The 24,354-nt window shown below is 43.4% G+C and overlaps 1 protein-coding gene across 3 annotated transcripts in view; it reads left to right on the forward strand.

Moving 5' to 3' along the window:
• The window catches only part of DIXDC1 (DIX domain containing 1), a 95,504-nt gene that overhangs the window by 25,155 nt on the left and 45,995 nt on the right, over positions 1 to 24,354 (forward strand). For 2 of the 3 annotated variants that reach the window (XM_008971366.6, XM_003805441.6), the window contains 4 exons: positions 12,587 to 12,716; positions 16,364 to 16,489; positions 21,906 to 22,137; positions 22,759 to 22,866. In XM_008971366.6, coding sequence (XP_008969614.1) covers positions 12,587 to 12,716; positions 16,364 to 16,489; positions 21,906 to 22,137; positions 22,759 to 22,866 — 596 coding nt within the window. Of the gene's footprint in view, positions 1 to 12,586; positions 12,717 to 16,363; positions 16,490 to 21,905; positions 22,138 to 22,758; positions 23,882 to 24,354 lie in introns of those variants that run through there. The other variant, XM_057299241.2, reaches the window with a different exon arrangement.

Genomic DNA, 24,354 nt, shown 5'->3' on the forward strand with positions numbered 1-24,354 from the left:
TACCTCAGCCTCCTGAGAAGATGGGATTACAAGTGCGTGCCACCACACCTGGCTAATTTTTGTATTTTTAGTACAGATGGGGTTTCACCATGTTGGGCAGGCTGGTCTTGAACTCCTGACCTCAAGTGATCTGCCCGCCTCAGCCTCCCAAAGTGCTGGGATTATAGGCATGAGCCACCATGCCCGTCTTAAAATCTCTTTTTCTTCCCAGTCTCGGGTATGTCTTTATCAGCAGCGTGAACACAGACTAATACAATATTCTTGAGTAGGATGATTCAACATCATAAATATGTCAATTTTCTCTAAATTAATTTATAAGTTTAATACAATCCCAGTAAAAATTCCAAGAAGCTTTTTTAGGAAGTTAGACAAATTGACACTAAAGTTCATATGGTGAAATAAATACATAAGAACAGTCAAGAAAACACTAAGGCAATGGTTTACAGGCAGTAGTTTACCTGTAATCCCAGACTTTGGGAGGCCAAGGTGGGAGGAAGGTGAGGCCAGAAGTTCTAGCCTGAGCAACAAAGTGAGACCCTGTCTCTACAAAAAAATCCAAAAATTGGCCAGGCCTGGTGGCTCACACCTGTAATCCCAGCACTTTGGGAGACCAAGTCAGGCAGATCATGAGGTCAGGAGTTCGAGACCAGCCTGACCAACATGGTGAAACCCCATTTGTACTAAAAATACAAAGTTAGCCGGCTGTGGTGGTGCGTGCCTGTAATCCCAGCTACTTAGGAGGCTGAGGCAGGAGAATTGCTTGAACCCAGGAGGCGGTGGTTGCAATGAGCCGAGATCACACCACTACACTCCAGCCTGGGTGACAGCGTGAGACTTTGTCTCAAAAAAAAAAAAAAAAAAAAAATCCAAAAATTAGCTGTGGTGGCGTGTGACTATGGTCTTAGCTACTCTGGAGGATGGGACTAGAGGATGGATTGAACTTGGGAGGTTGAGGCTGCAGTGAGCTGTGATCATGCCACTGAACTCCAGCCTGGGCAACAGAGCAAGACCCTGTCTCCAAAAACCAAACAAAGAAAAAACAAATGGGGCAGATTTCTATAAACCACTTTGGAGTGATTTTCAGAATTAAATCAAGTGAATCAAATGAAGTGAAGTTAGAAAGGAAAGTACAAATTAGTATCAATACTATCAGGTTTTTCACAAAGAAAGAAAGAGAAATAAAGGAACATACATGTATCTGTTATTTTCCATATAAACTGGAAACTAATGAGCTTGGTTATGTGGGATAGGGTGCGGAGAGGTACATGGGAATGTGGTGGAAAGAATGATGTGGGAGTGACACTTTTTATGTTTTTGAATAGCTCTTTCAGGACCTTATTAATTTTTCATCTATCCAAAAAATAAATAATTAAAATCAACCAGGCCGGGCACAGTGGCTCACTCCTGTAATCCCAGCACTTTGGGAGGCCGAGGTGGGCGGATCACCTGAGGTCAGGAGTTTGAGACCAGCCTAGCCAACATGGTGAAACCCCGTCTCTACTAAAAATATAAAAAATTAGCCAGGCATGGTGGCACGTGCCTGTAATCCCAGCTACTCAGGAGGCTGAGGCAGGAGAATTGCTTGAACCCGGGAGGTGGAGGTTGTAGTGAGCCAAGATCACACCATTGCACTCCAGCTTGGAGACAGAGCGATACTCCATATCAATCAATCAATAAATAAAATCAACCAGAATGTGGGGCTAACCAAAAATGAACTACAAAGAGTAACGGATGAACCTAACTGTATTATAAATGAATAATATAACCACAGTGGAAGGAGTGGAAAAGGAAAGAACTAACCCAAGTAACTTTGGAAGCAGTATTTTGGCTGTGTACTGTAAGGCTAAAGACAAAAAGTATTGTACAGTAAGCTGTCTCTATCCATGCGTTCTGTATCCATGGCTTCAGCATCTGTGGATTCAACAAACTGCAGATCAAAAATATTTGACAAAAGAATTGCATCTGTACTGAGTAGGTACAGACTTTTTTTTTTTGTCATTATTCCCTAAACCAGAGGTCCCCAACCTTTCTGGCACCAGGGACCGGTTTCATGGAAGACAGTTTTTCCATGGATCAGGTGGGGGATGGTTTTGAGGTGATTCACACACATTACATTTATTGTGCACTTTATTTTTGTATTATTACATTGTAATATATAATGAAATAATTATACAACTTACCATAATGTAGAATCAGTGGGAGCCCTGAGCTTGTTTTCCTGCAACCAGATGGTCCTATCTCGGGGTAATGGGAGACAGTGACAGATCATCAGTCATTAGATTCTCATAAGGAGGGTGCAACCTAGATTCCTCACATGCACAGTTCACAATAGGGTTCCCATTCCCATGAGAATCTAATCCCACCACTGATCTGAAGGGAGGCGGAGGTCAGGTGGTAATGTGAGCAATGGGGAGCAGCTGTAAATACAGATGAAGCCTCACTCTGTGGCCCGGTTGCTAACAGGCCATGGACCAGATGCCTGTCCTAAACTATTACAGCTTAATAACTGTTTACATAACATTACATTGTATTAGCTATTACAAGTAATCTAGAGATGATTTAAAAGGGTGCTTAGGTTATATGCAAATACTATGCCATTTTATATCAGACAGTTGAGCATCTATGGATTTGGTATCCAAAGGAGTTCCTGGAACCAGTCCTCTATGGATAATGAGGGACAACCTTATACAAATACTCTATTGTAGTTAATAAATTTATTTTTCACCAGGTATGAGTTAGCAGTTCTGAAATGATTTTATGTGTATTCAGGGACTGAGAAAATAAATATGTATTATGGATAGTGAGAGTCAGTTTTCTCAGGAGAAAGGAGTTACACAAATAAGGAAAAGTGAAAGGAAAGGATGAACTCTGTGGTGTTGGGTTGGAAGAGATATCAATATAATTTATGGTATAAATTATGTATGTAAATATATATATACACACACACACAACACACCCCCATATATATATATATACATTCCATACATTCATATATATGTCAAGATAAGTACATATAGGTATGTATGTATGCATATATAAATTTCCTACTTTATCTACTGAGAGGACCTAGAATATTACCTCAGTAGCAGTGAGCACACCTGTCACCTAAATCTTGCTTTCTAAAAACTATTCTCCAATAAAAGGAACCAGAGTTCTTTTAAGAAATAGCTCAGCCTGGGCAACATGGCAAAACCCCATCTCTACAAAAAATACAAAAATTATCCAGGCATGGTGGTGTGCACGTGTAGTTTCAGCTACTCGGGAGGCTGAGTTGGGAGGATTGCTTGAGCCCAGGAGGTTGAGGCTGAGGCTGTAGTGAGCTGTGATTGTGCCACTGCACTCCAGCCTGGGCAACAGAGTGAGACCCTGTCAAAAAAAAAAAAAAAAAAAGGAAGGAAAGGAGGGATGGAGGGAGGAAGAGAATGAGGAATAGCTGATCCAGAGCTGGAGCAGGGAGAGTACTAGATGAGGAGTCTGGAGAATCTTACAGTGTCAGAAAGTAAGTACTCAAAAGATGAACAGGTCATATGGTTCAGCAGTTCCACTTCTGGGTATATACTGAAAATAATTGAAATCAAGATCTTGGCCAGGTGCGGTGGCTCATACCTGTAATCTCAGCACTTTGGGAAGCCAAGGCGGGTGGATCACTTAAGGTCATGAGTTTGAGGTCAGCCTGGCCAACATGGTGAAACCCCATCTCTACTAAAAATACAAAAATTAGCCAGGCATAGTGGCGCATGCCTGTAACCCCAGCTACTCGGGAGGCTGAGGCAGGAGAATTGCTCGAACCTGGAGGTAGAGGTTACAGTGAGCCAAGATCACACCACTGCATTCCAGCCTAGGTGACAGAGTGAGACTCTAGCTCAAAAAAAAAAAAAGAAAAAAAAAGATCTTGAAGAGATATTTATATACTTGTATAGCTGCATTATTCACAATATCCAGGAGGTGGAAGCAACTCAAGTGTCCATCAACTAATGAATGGATAAAGAAAATGTGGTGCATATATATATGTGTACACACACACACACACACACACGGTGGACTATTATTCAGCCTTGAAAAGGAAAGAAATCTTGTCACATGCTACAACATGGATGAACCTTGAGGACATTATGCTAACTGAAATAAGCCAATCACCATAAGACAAATACTGTATGATTCCACTTATATGAAGTATCTAAAGTAGTCAGTTCATAAAGACCAAAAGTAGAATGGTGGTTGCCAAGGGCTAAGTGGAGGGGGAAATTCAGAGTTGCTTAATTGGTACAGTTTCAATTTTGCAGTATGAAAAAGGTCTATAGATTTGTTTCACAACAATGTGAATATACTTAACACTACTGAATTTACACTTAGAACTGGTTAATATGGTAAATTTTTTGTTTCTTTAATCACAATTTTAAAAAAATGACCTAGGCATGTGATAATAATACAGGAATCAATATGAATGAAGGTATCCTAATGGCCAAATCTGGAACAATTTGAGCAGCAAAATAAATAGTAATAATAATAATTTTTTTTTAAGATGGAGTTTCACTCTTGTTGTCCAGGCTGGAGTGCAATGGCACAGTTTTGGCTCACTACAACCTCCGCCCCCCCAGGTTCAAGCGATTCTCCTGCCTCAGCCTCCAAAGTAGTTGGGATTACAGGTGCCCACCACCATGCCCAGCTAATTTTTGTATTTTTAGTAGAGACGAGGTTTCACCACGTTGGCCAGGCTGATCTCAAACTCCTGACCTCAAGTGATCCTCTTGCCTTGGCCTTCCAAATTGCTGGGGTTACAGGCTTGAGCCACCATGCCTGGCCTAAAAATAAATAATTACAGTAGCGGATTAATAGCAGAAATAAAAAATAAAGTAAATATCCATGATATACTGATATAAATAAATAAATGGGGGAGAGGGCCAGGCATGGGAGTTCATGCGTGTAATCCCAGCACTTTGGGAGGCTGAGGTGGGAGGATCACTTGAGCCCGGAAGTTTGAGAGCAGCCTGAGCAACATAGTGAGACTCTGTCTCTATAAAAAATAATAATAATAATTAGCTGAGCATGGTGGTCCCAGCTACTAAGGAGGCTGAGGCAAGAGGATTGCTTGAGCCCAGGAAGTTAAAGCACAGTGAGCTGTGTTTGTGCCACTGCACTCCAGCCTGGGCAACACAGTGAGACCCTGTCTCAAAAAATAAATAAATAGGTAAATAAATAAATGGGGGAGGAGAGAGCTCTTCCTCACAGTTGGAATTACAATTAATAAATGTAGGAGGAATGACAGAATTAGAAAATCATCATTTGGGAACCACCATAATAATAATTGTAGCAGGAAAGAAAAATCAATAAATGTTAAATTTGAAATGGATGGGAAAAGCGATGATGAGAAAGAGGATATTTTCATAGTCTCAAAGCATCTTCCCACAAATACTGATTCATTACAAAGGGAAAAAGAGCAACTTTACAGTAGAGAAATGTGGCAGATACTACCTTAACCAAGTGACTGAAGTTAACTTCAATAACGAGATGTATTGGCATCATGTGCCTTTTGGTATGGTTCGCTGAGAAGAGCACAATGTGACTTCTGTGGTTTTCTTGCCAAAATTCCATAACCTGAATTTGATTATGAGAAAACTTCAGATAAACCCAAATTGTGGGACATTGTACAACATAACTGGCCAGCACTCTTCAAAATTGTCAAGGTCATGAAAGACAAAGAAAGACTGAGCAGCTGTTCCAGATTGGAGGAGATGGAAGAGACGTGGCAGCCTAGTGCACTGTGAGATCTTGGAAGGGATCCTGGACCAGATAAAGGACATTAGTGGGACAGTTGGTGAAATTTGAACCAAGTCTAGATTAGGTAATGGTATTTTGTCACTGTTAGTGATGGCAGCGGCAGTCCATCTGGAGCAGCTGTTGCCATGATGCCGGCTGCAGTGGGGCAGGTGTGGCCGGGGCGGCACGCTCCACAGAGCTGGTGGGAGCCAGGGACAGGCAGAAGCCTGCCCCCTCTGAGTTGGCAGGGTGGGAGCTTTATGCTCTCTGGGTGCAGCTGCAGCTGTCCAGCTGTAGCTGCAGACCTGGGCATCCCTGTGCTCTTGGGGGCCAGGAGCAGGCAGGAGCCCTACCCTCCTGGGCGCAGCTGCAGTCACCAGAGCCCTAGCTGTGGACCCAGGCATCCCTGTGCTCTTGTGGGCCAGAAGCAGGTAGGAGTCCCGGCCTCCCGGGCACAGCTGCAGCCACCCAAGCCATGGCTGTGGACCAGGCATCCCTGTGCTCTTGGGGGCCAGGAGCAGGCAGGAGCCCCAACCCCTCAGGTATAGCTGCAGCTGTAGCTGCCCAAGCCACAGCTGTGGACCCAGGCATTGCTGCACTCTCAGGGGCTAGGCTTGGAGATGCTTGCTCCTGCTGCCTGGCCTCTCCCGACTGCCTGCACCTGCTCCGATCTTGGAGCAAAGTTGAGGCCAAGCCCGGGCACTGCCACAACCTGGCTGGGTGTGCACAGGGTTGGGGCAGCACTGATATGCCAGCCCCCTGCTGCCTTAGCTCCCTCTGGACTTTGGGTGCCGAAAAGCACCAGAGGGAGGCTGAGGGGATGGTGTGGGCAGCTCAGCACTGGTCTACACATGCCCCTTGGCACGTGGCAGGAGGCAGACAGGCTCCTGTGTGGAAAGGGGCGGGTTCCCGGTGAAGCCCCACCTTCAAACCAGGGAGGCCTGAAGCCTGGGGGGCCAGGCTGCCAGCCCCGCAGACCGGAGTGGGAATTTATGGTGTTTTTTCCAGGCCTACCCATGGCCACCCATGAACCAATCAGTACACACTTCCTCCCCTTTGAAGCCCATCAAAACCCCAGACTCAACCAGACTTGGGAAATGATGGGACGACCTGCCTGCGGAGAGGAGCTACCCACTCCAGGGTCTCTTGCCTGCTGAATGGTGAGCAGATGATGGGAAAACCAGCCGAGCAGAAGAGCTACCCACTCCAGGGTCTTCTCTCTGCTGAGAGCTGAACACTCATTGGGACACCCTGGCTGTGGAGATGAGCTACCCACTTCACGTCTCCTCTGAGCTGTTCTATCGCTCAATAAAGCTCCTCTTTGCCTTACCTTCCACTTACCCACATACCTCATTCTTCCTGGATGCAGGGCAGGAACTTGGGACCTGCCAAATGGTGGGGCTGAAAGAGCTGTAACACCAACAGGTCTGAAACATGCCCGTTGCTCACCATGTTGCAGGCAACAAGAAGGAGAGAACAGAGGAGAGAAGAGCTGCAGAGAGAAGAGCTCCCTTTGGGGAGCCCAGACCTAGGAGCTCCCCAAGCCAGGGCTGTGACACCCTCTTTTGGGCTCTGTGGTTCTTGGAGTCTCCAAGCTTCCAGGTGCCACCACATTCCCTGGTGCCAGCTGTGGAAGCTGCTTGCAGTATGCCTGGTCCAGCTGCAGCATCGCAGGGAGCCAGCACCTGTGCCAGTGCCTGGAGCTGCCCACCCCACCACAGTCAGTGTTTCTGGCTGTGCGCAGTGGCTGGACCCCATGTTCACTTGCTCACACACCCCTTGCCACTCCACTTGCCCTTGGCAGGCACGGGATCCAAGCCGGCAGTGCGAGCCTGCCAGACTGAGTGGGCCCAGTGGGCCCAAGCAAAACTCAGGCAAAGGCGCCACTGGCCAGGTTTCCAGCTAGCAAAGTGACACTCAAGGATCCCATAACATTAGCTTCCTGTTTTGATCATTGTACTGTGCTTATGTAAGATGTAAAAATTTGGGCTACCTGGGTAATGGTGAACTCTACCATTTTTGCTACCTTTTTGCTAAGTCTAAGATTGTTTCAGAATGAAAAATAATACTTAGTGGTTTTGAATGACCTCTTAGTGCAAGTCAGCAGTGTGATCTATTGGCCAAAGAAGGAAGGAAAGAGGAGAAAGAGAAATACAGCATTTTGTTTTTGTTTTTGTTTTTGTTTGTTTTTGAGATGGAGTCTCATTCTGTCGCCCAGGCTGGAGTGCAGTGGCGCAATCTCGACTCACTGCAACCTCCACCTCCCAGGCTCAAGTGATTCTCCTGCCTCAGCCTCCCAAGTATCTGGGATTACAAGTGTACACCACCACACCCGGCTAATTTTTGTGTTTTTAGTAGAGACAGGGTTTCACCATGTTGGCCAGGCTGGTATTGAACTCCTGACCTCAAGTGATCTGCCCACCTTGGCCTCCCAAAGTACTGGGATTACAGGCATGAGCCACTGTGCCCGGCAAAATACAGCATTTTGAATGAAGAAGCTGTATGTCTTCATTACGTCTAGGGAGTATCAGGTTCTAGGTGTCATGGATTCAGAGAGATTTAGAAAAGCAGTAACACTTTTGGCCAGGCGCAGTGGCTTACGCTTGTAATCCCAGCACTTTGGGAGGCCAAGGCGGGTGGTTCACAAAGTCAGGAGTTCGAGACCAGCCTGGCTAACATGGTGAAACCCCTTCTCTACTAAAAATACAGAAATTAGGTGGGCATGGTGGCTGGCGCCTGTAATCCCAGCTTCTCGGGAGGCTGAGGCAGGAGAATTGCTTGAACCCGGGAGGCGGAGGTTGCAGTGAGCCGAGATCGTGCCACTGCACTCCAGCCTGGGAGACAAGAGTGAAACTCTGTCTTAAAAAAAAGAAAAGAAAAGAAAAAGAAAAACAGTAATGCTTTTAACTATTTTATGTAAGGAATAGTTAACCTTGGCTCACATCTCTGCATGTTACTAGGAGCACTTGAGGAATACTGATATACCTTGGTCCCACTCTCAGAAATTCTGACTGCTCTATGGTGGGCCTAGACATTAGTATTTTTTGAAAAGCTTTCCAGGTGATTCTGGTTGTTAACCAAGGGGGCTGGGAACCCGTTGGTTAAGGGAACTGGAATGTTTCGCTGGGAAAAGACTCAAGTCAGCTTTACAAGAATCATATGGGAAAGCTTGGGAAGATAAAGCTTTCTGAGTTCCTACCCTCTGGAGACAACTGGTAGATTTAGGATGACGTCTGCTTATGAAAAACTTCCCTTGTGACCTTGACGTGCAGCCAAGTATGGCAACAGCGGGCTGGGTCAGTGCTTCTCATGCTTTCATGGGCATATGAATCACCAGGAGAGCTTGTTAAGATATAGGCTCTGATTCAGTAGGCTGGGGAGGAGCCCAGGAGTCTGCATTTCTAACAGGCTCCCAGGTGTTGCCGATGCTACTGATCTGGGAAGCACACTTTAGTAGACAGCCGCTTAGTATAGTTTATTACACAAGAGATTCATGGATTGGATGTGGTGGAGGGAGTGGTTTGACTCAGGTACATCCTGAAAGTTTTAGGGAAGTCATTTAAGCCTCAGCAGTGCATTTATTTAGGCAGCAGTGTGGTAGAGTGGAAAGAGCATTGGCTTGGGAGTCATATCTGGATTCCATATTCATGATTTACTGTTTGGGTAACCATGAACAAGTTATTTCACCGTTTTATGTCTCTGTTTTCAATGAGGAAAATAAATGCAAAAACATCTCCCTGCCAGATTAGCATTAGAGAAAATGTGTTTAAAGAACCTAGCATAGCTCTTGATACAAAGTAGGTGTTCAGAAAAGTGACTATTACTGTTTATGTTGTGGAATCCTCTTTTGTTGGAAGACCAGACTGTGAGTAATGTGCATGAAAAGTACTTAAGAGTACTAATCAGTTTTGCATCAGAGACAACTTCTACGGGCAAGAAAAAGCTAAGGTTACTTAAGTAGAAATTATCTTGACCTCAAGAAAAATACTTGTTCTTGTTTGTCCCCCACGCAATTAACTTTTGCAGTCATCTTAGTTATTGGCCTGATAAAATGTGACAAATGATTAACTGATTCAAACAAATATTTGTTGAGCACCTGCTACTCTAAGAGTCAAATAATTCTGAACTATTGTGACTCTCCACATAAAGCATATTTCAGGCCTTAGCTCCTTTGAGCTCACTGTCCTCTTTGCTTCTTTTCCTCCTTCAGGAGACCCTCTGAAGCTTGGGGTTCAGGTTGGGCTAATACTCTATTAGCACCCTATGTACCCCGTCATAGCTTTGTTTCTACCAGCCTGCAAGCTGGGGCTTGTTGTAGCCTCATAACTGGGTACAGTGCCTCAAATTATCGTTGAACTGATTGTGTGACATAGGAAGCCCTCAGGGAGATCAGAGTCTGTGGTATCTGAGAGGTCAGGGAAAGCTTTCTGAAAAAAGTGATACTTGAGCTGAGACTTAAGAAGAGGCAGGTTGGCCGGGTGCGGTGGCTCATATCTGTAATCCCAGCACTTTGGGAGGCCTAGGTGGGTGGATCACCTGAGGTCAGGAGTTCAAGACCAGCCTGACCAATATGGTGAAACCCCATCTCTATTACAAATACAAAAATTAGCCCGGCGTGGTGGCAGGCACCCGTAGTCCCAGCTACTTGGGAGGCTGAGATGAGAGAATTGCTTGAACCCGGAAGGCGGAGGTTGCAATGAGCTGAGACCATGCCACTGCACTCCAGCCTGGGCGACAGAGCAAGACTCCATCTCCAAAAAAAAAAAAAAAAAAAAGAGGCAGGAGTTAGAAGGAGGTGGAGCGGCTGGAAAGCATGGTGCATTTGGGGAACTGTACATAATTCAGATGAGCTGAAGCATGGTGGGTATTTGGGGAATGGGGGTGAAGCTGGAGAACAGGTGAAGGCTAGCATGTGACGAGCTTAAATGGCAATTGGATTTTATCTTTGAGGATAATTGGAGACAAGTAACAGATTTTAAGCAGGACTGTGTGGAGGGTGGGTTGAGGATGATAATAGACACAGGGAAATTGGTTAGGAGTTTTATATAAAAGCCAGGTAATCAGATCCCACCTGTCACCTTAGTGTTCTTTCTGGGCTTAACTGCTTTCCCTCAGACCAGAGTGGTTCACTCTAGAGGTGCCCTTTGCCTGGTCTGCTTCTGACTGCACAATGGGAGCAGACCTTGGAGCATCACAGATCTCATCTGGTCCCTGGTGATGGGTGTCTGGCCAACGTGAGGCAGAAGGTGCAGCCATTTCTGTTCTGTGGAGTAAGTTGGATAGCAAGAGGCCCTTGGTAAATGCATGGACAACATTACTGGGTTTTAATACCATGTCTGCTATGTGCTAGCTGTGGGGACATTAGAGAAGTTACATAACCTCTCTGAACCTCATCCATAAAATGGAGATAATGCTAACTCTAGTGTTTTTCTGAGAATTGAATTGGATGACGATGACAAAAATAATGTCATTTAATACATGTAGTAAGCGTCAATTTTATGTCAGGCCCTGGCCCAGGTACCTTCACTAATTAAAACATGGGTCAAACACCAAAAATGGGTTTAGTTCATGATAGGTACTCAATAAATATTAGATTCCTCCTCCCACCTCCTCCTGATCGTTGCACTTCCTACAGTTTGTCAGTGGCTGATGGATTGTTGTCTCAGCACTGTCTTCCAAACGATGTTATTTATTCTCACAAATTGACAAAGAGAGAAAATAATGACGATTTAATTTATGTTCAGGAAGCAGCCAGTGAGTAATTTCCAACATTGTTTCATTAAGGAAGTACTTGGGGCTTAGGAATCAACTGTATTTTAACCAAATTATAAATTAATACAATTAGCCCTTGAAGTTAAATTTTAGGCTCAGGGTCCTGGGCTGCAAAGAAACCAGTCAGAGCTGCTACTTGGAGAGTGACATTGTTTGTGTGATATTTTGATATTAGTGCCCATCTTTTGACCAAATAATCAGCATAAACATCTGAATACCAGTTCTGTTTAATGGACAAAATGTAATATGTAAGGTTTCCAAGGGTTGGAATGAGTTGTATGTCCCTACGTAGATGCCTGACCAGTTTCTGATAATACTGGGCCCTAGCTTTGTCTAAAAGTAAATGAAAATGCCTCTTAGTCTTCAGTAACATTGCTCACTATAGACTTTCTTTTTCCTTCTTTGTGTAGGTTTTTGGTAACCAGATCCTCTTTGACAATATAAAGCATGGATTAAAACTAACTCTGTAGCAATCCTAGGATTATTGGCTCAGGAGAATAAATCTTGGGTTGACTGTGAGATGATTTCACTTAAGTCTCATTTTGAAGAAAGCAGCTATGGGAGAGGCAGCTCTGAGCATGGTTTATTGTTTATTCCTGGTTGCCCAAGAGCAATTCGTATGAGTATCAGAGTCTGTTATGCATATGGCACGAGTGATTGTTTCTGAGAAGTGAGGTGGGTTGCTGGCAGTCGTGAATAGACCTGAAAACTGGCTGTGGTTCTGGGCCAAGCCCTCATTCCTGGTCAACAGAGAAAAACTTGAGGAAAGCAAGAGTCATAGTCATTGAAAGACTCATCTGCTTATGTGTGTCTACAGTGCCACCCAAGTCCGAGGTTAGCTTATCACTGGAGATTAGCATAAAACTAGAGAATTTGTGAACATGCTGTGTGTCTGACCATGATATAATCTTTCTTCTTTCTTTCCTCAAAAATTTCTCCTGCTTCTGGATATAGGTTGTTTATTATACCCCAGTCACAAACGCTTCCTCAGAGGGTATGAGGTAAGGGTGGAGATTAATATGCCACCTTTCCCTTACTCATATCTTTTATTTTCCAGCAACAGCTGCAGGCCTATGTGGCCTGGGTGAATGCACAGCTGAAGAAGAGGCCAGCAGTGAAGCCTGTGCAGGACCTGCGACAAGATCTCCGGGATGGGGTGATCCTGGCATATCTCATCGAGATTGTTGGTCAGTTGGCCCTGGACTCTGATACTAGAGTACATAGATCAGAACCTGGCCTTCTTTATCCTTCTTATGCCCTTTAGAGCAGGTTATTTTTTCTTTAGAATATATGGCAGTGGAGGTAGAGAAGACTTAAAATACTTGCCCAAGGTTAATTCATTTATTTATTAGTCAATAAACATTGTGTCCCAGGCACTGTAGTATGCTTTGGGAATATGAGGATGAGAATAGTCCATGCTCTCAAGAGTCTACCAAACTAGTTGGAAAGGCTGGAAAGTGAAGTCAATTCCATTAATGTACTTAGTACTCCAGTGGGGTAAGCACAGATAGGAGCACATAGGAGGGACACCCAGCCCAGTCTTAGGGGCTCAGGGATTGGCTTACCAGAACTGATATCTGAACTGAGGCCTACCAGAAGAATTGGTATCTAAACCAAGGCCAGAGAAGGAAGTAGTAGTCAGGCAAAAAGAGGGATGTTACTGGCAAAAGGACCCTTCTACCATAATACTTCATAAAATGTTTTTTCCTCTTGAACCCTGGGGTTGTTGACAGTCATTCTTACTAGATGGTACCATAACCTTATTTCCATAGCATTTGTCCATATTTCTATTATTATTTCTCTCATCGAATGGTAATTATGTGGTAATCATTTGATTACCTATCCTGTGTGATCTGAGCTCTTTAAGAGCAGGCATAGTATAATGTTTTTCTGTTCATGCAAGCTCTAGCCAAATGCACATAATAGGTTCTCAAACATTTATTGTTACATTAGTTAGCTGATTTTGCTTTGAGTTCTTGAGGGATATAGGACCTGCAAGTGGTACGGAAGAAGCTAGGTTTGCAACAAGCAGCCCATCCATGAATACCTCATAGGGACAGTTTATGAATTCATCAGAGTATTCATCTGTAATGATGGTAATAATGGCAACGGTAATAGCAACTGCTAGGATTAAACACTTCCTATCTTGTTTAATTTCATTTAATCATCACATCTTTGGGAAACATAATATTATCCCCACTTTTAGGAAACAAGCTTAAAAGAGAAGATTTATAAAAATAAATAGTACTTAGTATGAGTCAAACAAAATAGCTAAGCATGCTATTTTGATTTATTTATGATAGGTGTATAATATGACTAGTACTATTGTATTCATTTTATGAGGCTTAGAGAGGCTAAGCAACTTTACAAAGTCACATAACTATAAGTGCCAAAATAGAGGTACAAACCTAGATCTGCTTTAATTCCAAAGCCTGTTTTAAACATTTAATGTTTCATTTATTTGAATAGGTTATACGTGGACTAGTAGGAAATCCAGATGTACAAAAGGATGTAAGATCAAACCTCCTTTTCCCACTTATGTCCCCCCACCAGCTACCCATTTTTCCTTCTAGAGGCAGCTAGTGTTAGCAGTTTCTTGCATTTCTTCCCAGAGAAACTTCCCATTCTATGTCTATACAAGTAATATGAATATGTAGTCTTATTTTTCCAAAACCTAGGCCCTTTTTTTCCCATTCCCTCCCCTGCAAAACCAAGGGTTCCCCCCCCCCCCGCCTTTTTTTTTTTGAAACGGAGTCTTGCTCTGTTGCCAGGCTGGAGTGCAATGGCATAATCTCGGCTCACTGCAGCCTCCACCTTCTGGGTTCAAGCAATTCTCCTGCTTCAGCCTCCCAAATAACTGGGACTACATGCGTGCACCACCACGCCAAGCTAATTTTTGTATTTTTTAGTAGAGACGGGGTTTCACCATGTTGGCCAGGATGGTTTCGATCTCTTGACCTCGTGATCTGCCTGCCTCGGCCTCCCACAGTGCTGGGATTACAGGCATGAGCCACCGCGTCCAGCCAAAACCCAGGTTCTTAAACACAACTTTCTATTGTGACTTTGCTAGATAGGAAAGCTCCTCACAAGATTTTGCCTGTACTCACTGGATCCACTTCCTTATTTCCTATGCTTTCTTTAATCTGCCCTTATCAGGCTTCTGATCCCACTCCACTGAAACCGCCTTCCTCAAGGTCATATCAAATCCAGTGGCCAAGCCTCCACCTTATCAAATCCAGTGGCCAGGCCTCAGACCTCATTTTATTAAACATAGCAGTACTTGACATAGTTGATAACGCCCTTCTCTTCAAACACTTTCTTTACTTGGCTTCCAGAATCCTATTAACTTCTAGTTTTCTTCCTTCCTCTCAGGCTCCTTTCATTTTTTTGCTGGCTTTTCATTTCCTTCCTGACCTCTAATCCTGGAGTGCTGCAGGTTCAGCCCTCTTATATATTCTCTACTCCTAAGTGATTTCTTCCCAAATTTGTATCTTTAGGCTTGAATTTTTCCTTGAGTTCTAGACATGAATATCCAACATCTCTACTTGGATGTCTAACATGCAACTCGAATTTCACACATCCTAATCAGAAATTTGGATGTCCTTCCCCCTACCAATCCCTTTATTCTCCAAGTTTCTTCATCTGAGTAACACACTGCATTATCATTTGCCTAGGTGTTAAAGCAGAACAGTTAGAAGGTGTCCTTAATTGTCCTTTTTGTCATATATTATATCGAATCCTTCATATGTGCCGTCTGCTTTGTATTTACAATATACCTGATATCTAACTTCTCATCAGTCAGCCTCTTCCACTCTAGCCCAAACCATCATGTCCTGCCTTGACTATTTTCATCATGCTTCAGACTGATCTCCCTGTTTCCTCTCTCCATAGTCTATTTCCACACAGAGTCCATTTTATTTATTTTATTATTTTTGTAGAGACGGGGTTTTCACCATCTTGCCCAGGCTAGTCTTGAACTCCTGGGCTCAGGCAATTCCCCTGCCTTGGCTTCCCAAAGTGCTAGGATTACGGGCGCGGGCGTAAGCCATGGCACCCTGCCAGTCAACTTTTAAAAACATAAACCAGATTATGTCACTCCCTTGTCTCAGACTCTCCATTGGCTGCTCATTACACTTAGGATAAAATTCAGGCCCTTTGCTGTGGTCCAGAAAGCCCCGCATGCCCTGGCATTGCTTGCCTGTCTAGCCTTTCCTAGGACTTGACTCCTTGCTCACTCCCCCAGCCACACTGCTCTTGCTGTTCTTCAGGTAAGCGGAGCTTGGGGTTTGTCCCTGTGGTTCCTCCGTCTGGAATGCTTCCTCCTCAAATCTTAACATGCTTTACTTTATTCAAGGTGCTGCCAAATGTATTATCAGAGAGACCATGATCACTGTACTTTATTTTTTCTCAAGCACTTATTGCTACTATGAAATTATATTAAACACTTACTTGTTAACTTGATTGTTGTCTGCCACTCCTGCAGATATAAATTCTATGAAGGGAGGGACTTTATTGTTCTTTTTCTCTCCTTTTTCTCTGGTGCCCAGAATAGTGATTACTTGCCACTCAGTAGATGCTGAGTGAATATTTGTTGACTGAATAAATGTACACACAGTAACTTCACAGACCCCTAAGTATAAATTTGAAAGCCTTCCAAAAGGCTTTCATTTTCCTATTTCCCATCTAAATGACAAACACCAGGACTTAACTCATTTATATATTTATGTATAATGTTGGTGTTCACATCAAATCTTCCCTTCCTCTGTGTCTAGCTGCTATGAAACTTTGATAATATTCCTCCCTATAACTTCCTATATTTTCTCTCTCCTAACAGCAGGAGAAAAGCTGAGTGGGGTACAGCTGAGTCCCAGTAACCAACAGGAGATGAAGAATAATGTGGAGAAAGTGCTACAGTTTGTGGCCTCTAAAAAGATTCGTATGCACCAGACTTCGGCTAAAGGTCAGTGCCTCATCACATCCTTGGTGCATGAGTATACTTTAACCAGTGAGTGCTAGCCTCAGGAAAATCCTTGGCTGTAACCTGGGGGGAGATAGAAAGTCTCCATTAATTTTATTTTATTTTTTATTTTATATTTCATGATTATTATTTTTTGTGACGGAGTTTCACTCTTCTTGCCCAGGCTGGAGTGCAATGGCACAATCTTGGTTCACTGCAACCTCTGCCTCCCTGGTTCAAGTGATTCTCCTGCCTCAGCCTCCCAAGTAGCTGGGATTACAGGCATGTGCCACCATGCCAGGCTAATTTTGTATTTTTAGTAGATATGGGGTCTCACTGTGTTGGTCAAGCTGGTCTCGAAATCCTGACCTCAAGTGATCTACCCGCCTCGCCTTGGCCTCCCAAAGTGCTGGGATTACAGGCGTGGGCCATTGTGCCCGGGCATTCATTTTAATTGAATACAGATTTGCTTTAGTGTATGTAGGAAAATTAGTGGTTAGAGAAGAAATTATGGTTGGGCATGGTGGCTCACACCTGTAATCCCAGCACTGGGAGGCCAAGGCGGGAGGATCACTTGAGCCCAGGAGTTTGAGACCATCCTGGGCAACATAGTTAGGCTCTGTCTCTATTTTTTAAAAAAGAGAGAAGAAATTACAATATTGGGATATTAATTTTAGAATTTCTCATTTAAGTCATCAAAAATGAAGAGTTTATGTTTTTTAAGTTCCTTGGGTTTCATGACAAAATATTATTTAAGATACTCATAACCTACATTTTTTCCATCTAGTTTTTTAGAAGGGAAATATTTTATAGCCCTTTTTTGGATATCATAGAACATTCTAGGCAGGATGAAAGCAGCTCTATGACCTCTGCATCTGCCCTCTTCTGTAGTGGCTTGGCCCAGATGGGTTTGCTGGGCTATTTTGAGCCCAGGCTTCAAGGGAGGAACAGTGTAGGTGTTCTTAGAGAGCATAGGCTCCCTAGTTCTTTTGCTGTTTCTCGAGCACTGACTATAGATCTGGTTTTGTTTCAGCGTCAGTTCCTGGGTCTGATTGTCTTTGGGTCTCATGACAATAGGGGCAGAACGGCTCATGTTGGATTATTATATTAGTGTTCTCTGTGTTTAGATCATTTAGATGAGGCCAGTACTGATCATTGAGAGCACCTTGTGGAAGGTATCAAAGAATCCTTCACCACTCCTCCTCAACATAGTACTGGCAGTCCTAGCCAGAGCAATCAGGCAAGATAAAGAAATAAAAGGCATCCAAATAGGAGAAGAAAAAGTCAAACTATCTCTCTTCACTGATGATATGATTCTATACCTAGAAAACCCCAAAAGCCTCTGTCAAAAGGCTCCTAGAACTAATAAATGACTTGAGTAAAGTTTCAGGATATAAAATCAGTGTACAAAAATCAGTAGCATTTATTTTACTTTTTTGAGATGGAGTTTGCTTTGTCACCCAGACTGGAGTTCAGTGTCGTGATCTCACCTCACCGCAACCTCCGCCTCCTAGGTTCAGGTGATTCTCCTGCCTCAGCCTCCTGAGTAGCTGGAACTACAGGCATGCGCCACTATGCCTGGCTTATTTTTGTATTTTTGTAGAGACGGGATTTCATCATGTTGGCCAGCGTGGTCTCAAACTCCTGACCTCAAGTGATCCACCTGCCTCAGCCTCCCAAAGTGCTGGGATTATAGGCATGAGCCACCGCGCCTGGCCAAATCAGTTGCATTTCTATACACCAATAACATTCTAGCTGAGAGACAAATTATGAACACAGTCCCACACACAATCCCACTTACAATGACCACACACAAAAAAGAAATATCTAGGAATACATCTAACCAAAGAGGTAAAAGAAATTCAAAATACAAAAATTAGCCGGGTGTGGTGGTGCATGCCTGTAGTCCCAGCTACTCAGGAGGCTGAGACAGGAGAATAGCTTGAAACCAGGAGGTCGAGGTTCCAGTGAGCCGAGATTGCGCCACTACACTCCAGCCTGGGCAACAGAGCGAAAATCTATCTCAAAAAAAAAAAAACAAAAAAAAAACAGTAACCAAAACAACATGGTACTGGTATAAAAACAGACACATAGACCAATGGAACAGACTAGAGAACCCAGAAATAAAGTTCCACACCTACAACCATGTGATCTTTGACAAACTCAACAAAAATAAGCAATGAGGAAAAGAATCCCTATTCAATAAATGGTGCTGGGATAACTGGCCAGCCATATGCAGAAGAATGAAACTAGATCCCTGTCTATCACCATATGCAAAAATTAACTCAAGATGGAATAAAGACTTAAATATAAGACCTTGAACTATAAAAATCCTAGAAGAAAACCTAGGAAATAACCCTTCTTGATATTGGCATTGGCAAAGAATTTATTAATAAATCCTCAAAGCAATTGCAACATAAACAAAAATTGATAATTGGAATCTAATTAAACTAAAGAGCCTCTGCATAGCAAGAGAAACTATCAGGGGAGTAAGCAGATAGCCTATAGAATGGGAGGAAATATTCACAAACTATGAATCTGACAAAGGTCTAATATCTAGAATCTATAGGGAACTTAAATCAACAAGCAAAAACAAATAACCCTATTGAAAAGTGGGCAAAGGACATGTACAGATACTTCTCAAAAGTGGCCAACAAACATATGAAGAAAAGCTCATCAACACTAATCAGATAAATGCAAATCAAAACCACAATGAGATACTATCTCACGCCAGTCAGGTTGGCTTTTGTTAAAAAGTCAAAAAATAACAGATGTTGGCAAGGCTGTGGAGAAAAGGGGACACATATATTGTTGGTGGGAATGTAACTTTGTCCAGCCACTGTGGAAAGTAGTTTGGAGATTTCTCCAAGAACTACAGCAATCCCATTACTGGGTATATACCCAAAGGAAAATAAATCATTCTACCAAAAGGACACATGCACCCGTAGGTTCACTGCAGCGCCATTCACAATAGCAAAAACATGGAATCAACCTAGGTGCCCATCAACAGTGCAGTGAATAAAGAAAATGTGGTGTGTATATATATATATATATATATATATATATATATATATATATATACACACACTATATATATATACTATATATACCATATATATACACACCATATATATATATACCATATATATATATATATACACCATAGGATACTATGCAGCCATAAAAAAAAAAATTCATGTCCTTTGCTGCAACATGGATGCAGCTGGAGACCATTATCCTAAGCAAACTAATGCAGAACCAGCAAATCAAACACCATTATGTTCTTACTTATAATTGGGAACTAAACATTGGGTGCACATTGGGACATAAAGATGGGAACAATAGAAACTGGGGACTACTAGAGGAGGGAGAGAGGGAGGGAGGAAGGGCTGCAAACTACCTGTTGGGTACTGTGCTCACTATCTGGATGATGAGTTCAATCGTACCCTAGACCTCAGCATCACACAATATACCTTTGTAACAAACCTGCATGTGTACCACCTGCTTCTAAAACAAAAGGTGAAAAAGAAAAAAAACAAACACAAATAATCCTTTTCCAAGGCTTGTATATTTAAAGGCTACAAAGCTAAAAAATAAAATAAAAATTTACCCATTTCCTTACATTGACTTTCACCAGACTTACCACACTGTTTTCTGCCTACATTCCTCTTTTATTTCTAGGGCAAAATTTAGAGTTCCACGATACCTCTGATCTGGTTCCCATGTGGAGTGGGCTTGGGGATCTGGCCCATTAAAGTCAGCTATTTTGAGGGAACACTGCCATTTAGGACATCATTGTCATTTACCTGGAGAAGTGTAACAGTCTGAGTTAGTCCTGCGGCATTGATTTTTGTCCCCTTCTCATCTGCTCTCCACACTGCAGTCAGAATGATCTTTCTTAGAGTACCTATACTCATGCCACTCCTCCGTATCTGAGGACCCTTAGGATAAAATCCAGAGTCCTTCCTGTGGCCTCCCATGCCCTGTGTGATCCACCCTCTGATGCACCCCCCTGCTGCCTCACCTTTCCCTGTCTCCCCCTGCATTCTGGGCTCTGCCTATGCTGAACTTCTTTCACTTCCTCCACCACAGTGCTGTGTCACAGAAATAGAATGCAAGTCACATAGGTAACTTAAGCACATAGGTTTCTAATAGCAGGCCGGGTGCAGTGGCTCACACCTGTAATCCCAGCACTTTGGGAGGCTAGGCCTCCCTGATCACACTCCTGGTCACTGGAGGTCAGGAGTTCAAGACCAGTGTGGCCAACATGGTGAAACCCCATCTCTACTAAAAATACAAACATTAGCTGGGCGTGGTGGTGGGCACCTGTAATCCCAGCTACTCAGGAGGCTGAGGCAGGAGAATCGCTTGAACCCAGGAGGCAGAGGTTGCAGTGAGCCAAGATTGTGCCATTGCATTCCAGCCTGGGGGAAAAAAAAAGTGTTTCTAATAGCCACATCATAAAAAAAGAAACAGGTGGGCCGGGCGCAGTGGCTCACGCCTGTAATCCCAGCACTTTGGGAGGCTGAGGCAGGCGGATCACCTGAGGTCATGAGTTCAAGACCAGCCTGGCCAACATGGTGAAACCCCATCTCTACTAAAAATATAAAAAATTAGCTGGGCGTGGTGGCGGGCACCTGTAATCTCAGCTACTCAGGAGGCTGAGGTAGGAGAATTGCTTGAACCTGGGAGGTAGAGATTGCAGTGAGCCAAGATCACGCCATTACACTCCAGCCTAGACAACAAGAGTGAAACTCCATCTCAAAAAAAAAAAAAAAAAAAGGTGAGATTAATTTTAATAATATTTCATTTAACTCAGTATATCCAAAATACCATTTCATGAAATCAATATAAAAAGTTACTGAGATATTTTGCATTTTGGGGGCATGTGTGTATGCTAAGTACATACTACACTTAGAGCACATTTCATTTCAGACTAGTGACTTTTTAAGTGCTTGATAGCTACAGGTGGCTAATGGTTCCCATATTAGATGGCATAGCTCTAATATATCATGCTCTCTCCCACTTCAAGACCTTCACACCTGCTGTTCCCTCTTCCTGGAATACTCTTTGTCTTTCTCTTGTCTAACTAATATGCTACTCTTTTGTCAATCAAGTCTCAGTTTAGAACCCACTTCCTCTAGGAATCCTTCTCTGAGCCATCTAGATAAGATGTCTCTACTCTGACCTCCCAAAGAATCCTGTACTTGTCTTATCAAAACACATGATCTTACTTTATTGTCATTGCTGTTATATATTCGGTCTCCCTTGTTGCCCAGAGCTTTGTGAGGACTGAGACCCTGACTGCCTTGCTTACCTGTATCACTAGCAATATGTATTAAATGCAGAAGTCCTCAGCTTTTGCCTCCCTCTTAGGACCTCTTGGTCTGTTTTATTCTTGGTCCGTTTTATCCTTCAGATATTGTGGATGGAAACCTGAAGTCTATCATGAGGCTGGTCCTTGCCTTGGCAGCTCATTTCAAACCTGGCTCTAGCAGGACGGTGAACCAAGGACGGGACTCCAGAGCCCCTCTGCAAAGTCACCGACCACACTGTGCCACTGCTGTTGCCCAGGGAGCAGCTGCTGCTCTGGCCGATGTGTGTCATGACATGTCCCGATCAGGACGGGATGTCTTTCGATATAGACAGAGGTAAGGGTAGAAATCTGGGGGTGGGAACTGATCCCTCTCTCTGATACTTCTTCTGTTAGATGATACAGTGCAGTAGATAGAAACGTCACCCAAACAGCCCCAGATTGCAGAAAAGAACATGGAGTGGGGAGGTAGGGGAGGGCACTCTCAAAAGAGAAAAGCCTTTTCTTCTGAGATGTTTATTTTTATTTTGCATTTAGGAAAAGTAAAGGAATCTTATGTGTAAGTTTTTGCTCTGGTGCCCAAAATTTAAATATACACTTTTGGCACAGTGGGTTTTCTTCACTGGGAGGTCCGTGGGAGCAGTGTTCCAGTTCATCTAGAGGAAGCTCCACTCTGGAATGTACCCAAAGGTCAGGTTGTCTTGGGAGTCATGGCAGGAAATGCTTTGTGGGTTGTGTATCTGCTAAGAGAGAGCAGGACCCTGAGGCGTTGCACAGGTTGGTGAATTACTTGTTTTTTGTCTGCCTTCCCTGCTAGGTACCAAGTGTCTTTGAGGCAGGGGTTTTGTCTTACTCATGTGTGTATACTGCTCGCAGAGTGGCAGTCTCTCTGTACTTGATGAGTTGATCTGATCTGAAGGACTGACACCTTCCCTTTGCTGGGGTCCTTTGACTTTAGGAACAGCAGCATGGATGAGGAAATTGAGAATCCATACTGGAGTGTGCGGGCCCTAGTGCAGCAGTACGAAGGGCAACAAAGGTCCCCGTCTGAATCCAGCTGCTCCAGGTAACTGTGGCCTCTGAAACCTGAATTCTGGAGGATTCTCGGAGTTCTCGGCTTCAAGTAACAATACAACAAGCAAAAAGGCACCTAAGCCCTTTTTCTCCCTCAGTTTATGTTTGGCTTTAAAGGGATACCCCTTAGCAGTGCTTTGTGGGTTTGTGCTAGTAGGAGGGTAGGAAGGTAGGGTGGGGTGCTGGTTTATTTCCCACAAATGGAATCTGTGCAGTCCCAGTGCCAGTGCTTAACTGTGACCACATGGGGGCATGGCTGGAACCTGTCAGGGCCCAGTCCAGTGGTTCTGCCATTTGCATATGAGGTGCCAGTGTTTATGATAGCCAGTTCCATTGTGCTGTCCTTGAGCCTAAGTGTAACTCTTAAGGCCAGAAAAGTCTGTGTAAAGCTCATAGAAGATAAGAAATTGAGCAGAGTTGTCTTAGAGCATTAGAATGTTTCCAACTTTCCTCTACAGGAACTGTGGCTGATTAGTATGTGTTTGAGCAAACTAATGATGTTTGTGACTCTAGCTAAAAGTTGTCTGTATCCTTTAGAGCCAAGTACAGAAACCAAAACAGGATACAGTGCCCTAATAAAAACCTTATCAGTGGCAGAAAAAAGATTACTTTACTGGCTCATGTAAATTGTGCTTCTATAAACACTCCCCAGATCATGTTTTTACTAACTTCATTTTGTTGCTGAATCATAATTTATGCTCTAATGACCTTTTCTTTCCTATCCCAACCCTGTGTAATCTGCTCTATTTAGGGCTAATTGTTCCTTGTCTTGTATGTATGTTATGTGTCCTTGTTTTCTTCCTCCTATTTTTTTTCTCATAAAACTCCATCCTATTTTAATGCACATTTCCTAATTTATTGAGGTCATATGGAACTCTTTCTAGTATTTTAATATACTGGTAAACTTGCTAACTTTTTACCTTTTTTACATTTAATAGGTGTGCTCTTTCTTACTTATAAAATTCACATAACATAAAATTAACCATTAAACATTATAAAGTGTACAATTCAGTGGCATTTAGTATCTTCATAATGTGGTGCGACCATCACCTCTATCCACTCAGAAGACATCTTCATCACCCCAAAAGGAAGCCCTGCACCCATTAAGCAGCAGGTGTGCTTTTAATGAGAATCTAAATCATTTCTTCCTTGCTTGCTGCTTAGGTTGTCACCTGGAGCGGAATTACAGGATGTTTTGTTGTATTGCTTCCTGCACTTCTGCAGGCCTTTCACTCTTCTGAGCCTGATAGTGCCTGCTAGAGTTGGTGGTAGGAGGAAGAGTGGATTTCTTCCTGAGGGCACCTGCTTTCTCCTCCAAGGCAGGAGGAGGACGGAGGGGAGGGCTGTGAGACTGTGAATGTGTGAATGAGGGGCCCACCGGCTATCAGGCTGCAGTAAGCTAATGGTGACAGTTTTCTAGGAGAGGGGCCAGAGGAGAATTGTTTGCTTTACCCTGTTTTTCACTACTGGATTTTGACAT

This window comes from Pan paniscus, chromosome 9, assembly GCF_029289425.2.
Source record: "Pan paniscus chromosome 9, NHGRI_mPanPan1-v2.0_pri, whole genome shotgun sequence".
Taxonomy (NCBI): domain Eukaryota; kingdom Metazoa; phylum Chordata; class Mammalia; order Primates; family Hominidae; genus Pan; species Pan paniscus.